This window comes from Pinus tabuliformis, chromosome 4_2, assembly GCF_031772625.1.
Source record: "Pinus tabuliformis cultivar Carrire ecotype Pingquan chromosome 4_2, CPIR1, whole genome shotgun sequence".
NCBI classification, from domain to species: domain Eukaryota; kingdom Viridiplantae; phylum Streptophyta; class Pinopsida; order Pinales; family Pinaceae; genus Pinus; species Pinus tabuliformis.
In genome coordinates this window covers 566,473,820-566,483,928 of record NC_142304.1, presented here as the reverse complement: position 1 = coordinate 566,483,928, position 10,109 = coordinate 566,473,820, and the positions used below count along the sequence as shown (strand labels likewise).

At 38.3% G+C, this 10,109-nt stretch overlaps 1 protein-coding gene across 1 annotated transcript; it reads right to left on the bottom strand.

Moving 5' to 3' along the window:
* Positions 1-9,377: 9,377 nt before the first annotated feature.
* LOC149170556 (protein SRC2-like) lies at positions 9,378-9,860 on the bottom strand. The gene has a single exon (XM_089425628.1). The coding sequence runs from the start codon at positions 9,858-9,860 to the stop codon at positions 9,378-9,380; it is 483 nt and encodes a 160-aa protein (XP_089281754.1).
* Positions 9,861-10,109: the final 249 nt, after the last annotated feature.

Below are 10,109 nucleotides of genomic sequence, written 5' to 3'. Positions count from 1 at the left end.
TCATAAAGGAATACGAAAATAGCTTTACTTTGTTTGTTTCTAAGGCTGCTACCACCCTTAGTGGGATTAACAGTTCTGCATAGACACTATTCCCGGTAACACCCCCTGCTATGTGCCTTTCACCTATGTGTTTTCCCTTGGCTAATTCATGCTCCCGCTTCCCCTACGGCCTTCACTAACTTTGCTATTCCCTCTTATGATGGGCAATCAACAGGCTTGACCCTTACTAGCACATTCACAGGTTCAATGGTTGCTGCTGCTCTTGGAACTACTGAATCAATTGAGTCCACTGGAATAGGATATGCTTCTTGCTTTGTTACTTCTTTCACTAGGTTAGTAGGTTCATGGTCAATAACAAGGTAAACCACCAGTGGAAATTACATAATATCCATGATGACCTACTATTGGTAGTTGATTTTCCAGTAGTATTGAGTCATACTAAGAGGACTCATATCATGGTTATCAAACAATAGTCTCATTTTCTTAAACAATGAGATAAAATATCTCAAAGTAAATGAAAAGTCTAGTCTGGGTAGTTGTCTTGGTGAAACCCTTAGTTTAAGTCGTGTTGTTGGATATCCACATGTGTGATGTTGCTGAGCTTATGTTCTCGTTGATTTTTATTAGTGATGATCATTTATTTTTATGAGATGATAGTCATTGTTGTTGTTGTTGTTGTTCCTTGAGATAGATTCTTGTTGCTTGAGCTAAGTTTAGTTGGAGTTAGCCAAGTTTAGTTATATTGATGAAATTTAGTGAGAGGAGCTAAGTTTAGTTAAAGTGATTAGAGTTTAGCATTCCTAAGTGTTACACAGCAATTTGTCACCATCCCTATTACCCCTCTCCCACACTTTGGAGGACTCATTCTGGGACCTGTGAGAAGTGACATGACCTGAAAACACTTGCACTGCATTCCCCTAAGTATGAACTTCATATGCCCTGAAGACATCTCCTGCAAAATACCCATAAAAAGAGCCCTTTTTCCATTGGTGCGGTTCCACCATGTATCACTCAAACCAATGGGGGAAATCCTTCAAAGGGGGCGTGCCAGCTGGCGCTCTGTCTCAGAGTCGCACTCGCACTAGCCCAGTTGGGTAAAGTTTTTAACAAACAAACTTACGAAGGTTCTTCCTAACCCACTCATGAACTAAATCTATGTTGAGTTGGTGTGGTTTGGCTTCGAATCTCCATAGAAGGGAAGTGGTTTGCCACCTCTCATGGAATCTTCTTAGTGATAAAGAAAATCCCATGGATATTGTGGTTGATCCTAATCTCCTTCCCCTCTATCTATAAAAGCTTGTTCTTTTGCCTTTGACAAGCTAGTTCCAACATAGTGCTAGTGATAGTAAGAATTCCAGAAGTCCAAGAGATTGATGCTGCAAGAGCCTTCTTTGTACCCATAAGGCCAAATCCAAGTAAGGAGATTCTTGTAACCAAAGAGAGAGAGGCTTGTTCCCAATCCCAACAAGCTTTGCAAGACATGTGTTGCTGATCACCCAACCAAAGGAGGATTTGACGTCAGAACTATGGTTGTATTCTTCTTTGTTTATCAATAATAGACGACTATCATTATGGTTCCACCCTTATTGTCTCTTGTAACGATGATTGAGTTATATCTTTTCTGACCGATATATATTTTATGCTTGTGTTTATGTTGTTCTTTTCATGTGCAGGTGTCCATTCACGGAGATCGTGGGGATCGTGATCGGACGGAGCAAAGGAATGGGAGCGGTTACTCTTCTAAAAATACTAGCGTTGGAATCCAAGTAGGCTCTCATCATTGACCTTTAGTTTGCAATTAGGAACTTGCGTGATAGCGTTGTTTGATTGTTGCTAGACCCGGTCTGGGCTAGTAGGGATCGCCTATGTCCACAGAGGGGATTTACCTCCACAACACTAAGTCTAGTCTAAGTTCAGTATTAGTAAAGTCTCAGATTGCTCCTAAGATTCCTAAAGCTTATTAACCCTATAATACTAATGGAGATAAACTTACTGTTTTTGTTGTTCCTAAGAGAGTAGATTTGTAAGATATCTTCTCAGTCTAGTCAGTTGTAATCATGAATTAATCGTTTGTAACCAACCAAAGCACATTATGGAAGGTAATTCTTTATAACGTGATAACACAAAAGGGGTTGCAGTAAGATATAAACAATCTTCTTTGCTAATTCCCTGTGATGTATTTCAGGCCTTGACAAAATTCCCCTCAATCAAAATAAATAACTGGAATTTCTTTTATTCTCTTTTCCGCCCTTTCTGCACATTGATGAGCTCCATCCTTTTAATGAGCATATTGACAAGAATGACTGTACAAGAAATCCAACCTTAATGGCCATTACACCACGTCCCCTTAAAGTATATAAGTCTACCTGGGTGAGCACTTCATTTTTTTTTACTTTCTGCTTACTAGCATTGGATTCATTTCAATTTCTTACACATGACAACTGTGGTGGGGCATGGGATGGGATCCTTAGAACTACCTTCTTGAATTTAGGAAATACTCCTAGAACTTATGATATTTGATGGGGTACGACACTTAGACCGGTTGTTATATCTTGAGATCCCAACTCGCCTTTACTTATGTGCATCCTCTGGGTTGGCTTATTAACAACCTTTATAGAATTGAATAGATACATTACCCCTATCTGGAACAACTATTGGCTATGCTCAGCTATAATATAGAAACGTTGTAAAAGGGTATAGTTTATTAAGAAGAAAATCCACTTTCCTGCCCCAATTATTCGGTGAACCTATCGATTGACTCTTATTGTCTGTTTGCGAACCGATGGATTACTTATTTGTCTATGAACCAATAGCCCATCCTCACCCATCATTGCCATTCTGTCGATAGTCGAGACCCAAAAACAATGTGTGAACTGCCACTAGCTTAACATGGGAGAGAGCATAGTTGTAGATTAGTGCTGATCAGTGCCAATAGGAAATAGTTGATACAGGTTGTTAATGCACTTGATTCTTAGAGCTTTCTTTATACTTCAAGTTTTATCACATCCCAATACGTGGGCTAATATAGTGCCCCAATGCAAGGTATAATCTAAACCCCCCATGTTGGTATCTACCGTCGACCCTATCTCCTCACTTACCAGTATGGATCACAGGGTTACTACATCAACTTTAATTGAAGGGATGATTCGACAATGCTTACTTACAAGGCACCTGTCGAGGAGGATCATGCACCAGACACACACAACAGAGTACTAGTCTTCGGTAGTGCCCACAAGGAAGGAACATAGCTGATGCCAAATAGTGATTGATTGATTGATACTTAATGTCTTCTGAGTTGGATGGCCATTCAACTTTTCGATCTGCTACACATGCTTCACGCTGGTAGCTAGCTCATCATTCCTTATATATGTCATATTACACATATATTAAACGAACCCCCTCTATCTATTCATCAGATGCTTCATTCATCCATTTTGGTAAAAGAATGAAAAGAGTTTCCGTCCCATAAAGAGAGGAAAGATAATGAAACCAGCCAGACATAGAGGGACGAAAGAGAATCTAAGGTTTGGGTTTCACCTGTCTCGGAATCTTCTGCTGGATATTGATATGCTTTTTGTTTCTCAAATGAGCTATGGCCCTAGAGATGGAACTGGATATGCACCTATATTAGATGCTGCCATATTTGCTTCTCCTACAGAAGAAGAAAGAAGAAGATGGAGGGCACAAGAATGACTATCTACCACTTAGTGGGGTGTCCCAATTTCCTACGCGTACAAGATTTCCTAGCTCCACAAGAGAAAGTCTAAAGAGTCTATGAGGCGAAGTGGCATGACTACAGTGGAAATTCTAATGCACCGCGTGCCTGTTATTTATATACTCTATTTTCTACACTATGCTCGATATGTTATATGGCGATATATGGCTATGTATAACTATGGGCTGTATGGCTTATCATGTTTATGTGACGCAGGGAAAATTTTAAGAACCCCCCCTAAATTTATAAATATAATAAATGGGCGAATCTACATGGTATATAGGAAAAATGGAAGGTGATTTTATCAATAATATAATATGTATGTATAATTTTTTGGTGAATCTCTCACCAAGCATGGCGAATATTTTACTCAATTATAAAATCTTGTAAGACCTTGGCGAGTCTTTCACTAAATAATAAAACTTTGTAAAGTCCTAGTGAATCTTAGCATAGGCTACATGCTGGTTTAATTCCCCCATTTAAATAGGCTACATTCCAGGTGAATACCATGGGTCAATACCATGTGCCATTTTGGTGAATACCATGGGTCAATACCATGTGCCATTTTTATTTTTATTAGAATATTTTACTCAATTATAAAATCTTGTAAGATCTTGGCGAGTCTTTCACTAAATAATAAAACTTTGTAAAGTCCTAGTGAATCTTAGCATAGGCTACATGCTGGTTTAATTCCCCCATTTAAATAGGCTACATTCCAAGTGAATACCATGGGTCGCCATTTTGGTGAATACCATGGGTCAATACCATGTGCCATTTTTATTTTTATTAATTTTAATATTAGGGTTAATAATGGTTTTTTGCATGGTATTAATAACAATCTAGTCCATGGTATTTGTCCCATAGTATTTTGGCCATAGGTTTCACCTAAATATAACCCATTTTTTGAGTGTTCGTAAATATAAGGTGACTTATGGAGTAAATATAAAAAAAAATGTTTTATTTGTTTACCATACCTCTCGTTTATTTATGTTTTTTATTAATTTACCATACCTCTTTTACAAATATGGTATTTGGCCCATAGGATTCACTTAAATAAAACCTCTTTCTTGAGCCTTCATAAATAGAACGAGGGTTATGGACTAAATATAAAAAGAGGTTTTATTTATTTACCATACCTTTTGAGTAAGTATAAAAAGACGTTTTATTTATTTACCATACCTCCACTTTACTTATATTTTTATTTGTTTACACCCTTACATGTATATAAGGTGACTTATGGAGTAAATATAAAAAATGTTTTATTTATTTACCATACCTCTCATTTATTTATATTTTTATTAACTTACCGTAACTCTTTTATAAATATGGTATTTGGCCCATAGGATTCACTTAAATAAAACCTATTCTTGAAAATGGGCGAATGGATTCACTTAAATAAAACCTATTCTTGAAAATGGGCAAATGGAAGGTTGTAAGTCCTAATTTCAAGGGCTAAATTTAGCTTTTTTACCCTCTCCCTTAAAATAAGGTGGTCTATTTGAGGTGATTTGTAAAATTGTACTATGATACAAAATATTCGCCCACTAAAAATTTAAAACCCCTTAATTTCGCCAAAGGGCGAACATTCGCCCCTAAAATTATCCTTGATGTGAGGCTTCTAGTATGGCTATGTATTACGTATGATCCTCCAATGGTGAATCGTATATAATGATCTATTTGAAATCACTCTTGGTGTGATGGTATCGGTAGCTATGATTCACTACCAGTGTCACTCATAGTGCCATACTATACAGTACCATGCCAGGGTTGACATAGTCATTGTTCACTGCATGCACATAGTAAAACATTGCACATTGTCATTCACTACACATAGTTGATTCACCTAGATAGTGTCCTTCCTAGGTTTTCCCCAGGTCAAGGGGGTAAGGGTCCTCCGTCCTAGTGCTGGGGTTGGATTCGCTAGGGTGTGTAACGTTGATTGAACTGTTGCCCCTCCCCTTCCTGAAAGGCACTACCTGACTAGCATGAATGGCTCAACCTAGTCCCTCTCTCTCTGAATGTCTCATCTATCTGGCCCCTGCTCTCCCTGAGGTGTATTTCTAGGCTTTTGTTGAAAGATTTGCGTAGTAGCCACTGTCTGTTGCATATGTTCATCAAATAGTGAATCTCGGGTATGAAAATAGCATGGTTCCATAGCGTAAAGCTTAGTTAAGCCAGTAGAATCCCATTGTCCCATTCAGTCAGTTCATGGGCACTATCGGTTCACACCCCTAGGTTTTCTTATTAGCGTAAGTAAGCAAGATCTATTTCAAAAGTAGCAAGCAACTCCACTAGTGTTCTTTTGGTTCGCTGTGTGTTGTAGGTGACCCTATCTGTGTATGCACTTCTTCCTTCAATTTACCGACCTCCTTCCATTCGTTGGGGAACCTCCCCCAACCAAACATATAGCAAGCAAGCTCAAGAAGCTCGTCCGTAATAATCAATCTAGCAAGCGGCGAGGGTCTTGCTCAACCTCAAAGCAATTGTTGTCATCTTGTCTGTCATATTGCAACGTGGTGAAATGCCAATCTTCAGTTCAATCATGAAAAAATCACTTTTTGTGCGAGAATGAGCGAGAAATGATGATTCCTCCAACCCCATAAAAAAGAGGTTTAGCTCAATAAAAATAGCTAACTATTTACCTACCCACCCCAATCCCTGAATGTAGTCGCTTGTTCGCACTGGAAAAGGTGCAAAGCCGCTTGGTAGACCAAAGAGAGAGCAAGGTTTTGTTCAATTTGTTCCAAGAAAACATAGTGCCTACGCCTAACCCCTCCCTCTTGGTCAAGCAACTACGTTCCTCTCCCTTATGGTCAATGCTGCTTGGGCATCCTGAGTCATAAAAAGGAAATCATTCCTTCACCCCCAGCTGCCTTAATCCTGCAAGTATAGAAAAGCAAGTGACCCCCTTCCACTTTCACTTCCTTGCCTCACGTGCTAGGCAACTTTCTCTATCCCCACCATGTGATATAGGCACACACTCTCTAATTTTATGAGAACATGGGGGACATCGCTTCTCTTCTCGGGAATGCGGATTCAGTTGACTAAGTAACTACCATTTTGACAAGTTACCTTCCATTCAAGCTATGAAGTTCCATATCCTGTGTTAGACAGCCAGGATAGGCTGGGCTTCATAAAGATAATTACTAGCATTTGCACCAGATGTTGCAAAGAAAACGCCGTAAGGCATAAAGTGCGGAAATCCATTATCCATGTAGTGTGTGCCTTACTCAACAAGGTGGATCTCTTTAAATTTGTTGCAAACATTTATGTTATTGCATTGCTAATTTATTTAGAATCTACTACTACCTCCTCTTCTTGGAATATTAAATTTCTTATCACCCCATGATGACAATCCCTCTAATTATTGGAATCACAATTTTTTCCACTTTTGTGGGTTTACCGTCAACCTAAAGAAACATGAATTTGAGTCACTCAACTAAAAAGAAATTGCTAAATTGCTATTTATCATGTTTTGAGTAAAAACAATTAATAACTCATATTTACAACCCTTGAAATATTTACAACCTTTTAAGTCTTGTATTTATAACTCATATTTATAACCCTTTAAAATGAAACTAACTATCTATATTTTTATTAATAATAAAAAGAATCTTCTTTATAAAACTGACACTCACATGCTACTCCTATTGAAAAGGAATCAATACTCTTTGATAAGCAATATTCTTCGATAAGCAAGGAAAGCATTATACTCGACCTCAGGGAACTCAGTGGGAAAAATTATCAATAACTAATTAATATTGATTTGCATCAATTTCTTTTGGTCCAACCAACAATTAAAATCCATCCCCTGCCACTACAACAATAATACACCATATATCACCTTCCCATTAAAACTGAGAATGAGCTGCAAGTAACTGTGAGAACGCGGATGCCTCATAAGCATGGAGTTAAGTTTGATCCCTGAGCTTTGCTACAATCCTCAACTGTAGAAATATTGAAATTTTTAAGAAGACTCTGACCATTTCATAAGCAGCTGAGTTGACAGCAAAGTTTGTCTGTTGCTGAGTCCCAATCATAGAGATGTCTATATGAGTTATGTCAATGTCTAAGTAGAGCTGTTGAATATGGAATGTCGGTGTAAGTCCTCATCTCTGTCCAACTTATGTCAAAGCAAGGATGCTACATAGGAAGAAAGAATTGGTTAATTGGTTGTGGATGATGGCATTTTTGCTAGAAAATGCAATATCTCCTTCATTGATTTCAAAACTCCATTGCTTCACTTGCACCTATCTTCTCAGGCTTTCATATTGATAAAAGCAATGTAGAAAATTTTGGTTGAGTTAGTTTCAAACCATAAAATCTACCCCAACTTCATCTAATGGGCTTGTAATATAGCCTTCTTTCCCACATTTTCTTGATTATAAAATAATGTCAAAGTAAAACGAGAGTTAGAAATATTTTTCAACAATAGTCACTTGCATCAAATGATTATTATCTCGCTTGGTTTTCATCCTTATGGCTTAATATGGACGGACCATTTTCTGCAAGATTAGGAAAGCCTACTGTGTCTTTGAAAGATCGATTTGATTAATGGACATAAGTTAAAAACGCAGTGATCATCCTGTAAACAAATATATATACTCTATATATATCAAAGCAGCAGACTGAAGGCACTGAATTTGCCCATTTCAGACTCATATATGATATATCTATTCAAATGTTTACATAAACCAATATTTCATCCACAGTGGCTAAGAGTAGTATATATCAAAGACTGAAGGCACTGAAATTGCCCAATTCACTCATATATCTACTCAAATTTCTACACAAACCAATATTTCATTCACAGTGGCTAAGAGTATATATCAAAGTAGCAGACTGAAGGCACTGAACTTGCCCATTTGAGACTTATATATCTATTCAAATTTTGAAACAAACCAATGTGTGATCCACAGTGGCTAAGACTATCTATCAAAGTAGCAGACTGAAGGCACTGAACATGCCCATTGCAAAATTCAGACTCATATCTATTCAAACTTTTACACAAACCAATGTTCATCCACATAGGCTAAGAATATATATCGAAGTAGCAGATTGAAGGCACTGAACTTGCCCTTTTCAGATTCATATATCTATTCAAACTTTTACATAAACCAGTCTTTCATCCACAGTGGCTCGTGATTTTCAAAATTGTTATGTATGCCATAATAAGCACTTCACGAATCAACTAGGAATTGAAGGCACTTTCACAAAGAATATAATAACAGAAAACCAACGTATTCTTGCACAATAATATTATTGATGATAACACTATGCATAAATTGCTATTGCTTTGTTGTAAGCCACAGCAGGATCTTGATCTTCCTTGGCACAGATGTTACTGTCAGATGGACTGAGATGAATTTACTGTCAGATGGACTGAGATGAATTTTTGCAGCCCCATTCTTCAATCCAACTTTATTCCTTTTCAATTTTGGGGCCATGAGAATCTGATAGCAGCCAACAAGTTTCTCCTTCTCCTTCTCAACCATCTCACCACCATCTTTTTGCTTTTCTTGACCTTTGCCCTGTTCCTTGCATGCACTACTGTTGAAGTCTTGACAGCGGGATTGTTGTTCTTGGGCATCAACAACATTATTAGGTTCAATGGACAGTAATTTTCTCACAAATGAAGGCCTGGGTTCGATAGGATTCCCCATCAAATCTCTGAAACCCACAGCCCCCCAGTTGCAGGGATGAATCTGTTCATTCTGTGAAGATCTACTCCATCAAGAATCATGGTGCCAAGGTTGAGAATGCCCTGTGGGTGACCAGAAGGACGACAGACCTGCAGTGCCAAGAAACTCATCCCACTGAAATCTGTGCTCCCGTAGCCCTTGAGGAGAGTGGAAAGCAAGACCCTCACAGTGCCTAGCAGGGTATCCCTAAGGCAACCCACGCAGTATATCTCCATAATCACAGCAGAGGTTTCACAGCGAAGCAAACTCTCTTCCACTCTGAATATGGCCTTGTCGTTCCAAGTAGGGTTTGCGCCCCCTGTTCTATCAATTTGCGTCGTCAGTTTTTTCTCGAAATTGATCCATACAACACAGTAGGTCTGCATCATGCCAAAAAGATGCATCTCCTTCAGATCTTGAGCTGAGATGATGTTAAGCTCCAGCTGTGTGTAAGCTTGCCCCATGATGTAGAGTGAATTTACTGCACAAGGAAACGCAATATTCAGAGACCACCCTGATTGAAATTATAGGAGCAGAAACGCCATGAATGAAATCTTTTGAAATCTGAACATTGTATAGAACTGACTTATAAGACAAAACACATCATAGACTCTCTAGCTCATGATGATGAAAGCAGATGGAAATCAGTGCAGAAGGCCACCCCAAATGGTCATGATCGAAGCCAAGAAGCAGAAAAACCCATTCATAGATAC

What these genes read in the sequence shown, in the direction of transcription:
- LOC149170556 (XM_089425628.1), bottom strand. Translation starts at nt 9,860, where the DNA reads ATGGGGCAAGCTTACACACAGCTGGAGCTTAACATCATCTCAGCTCAA.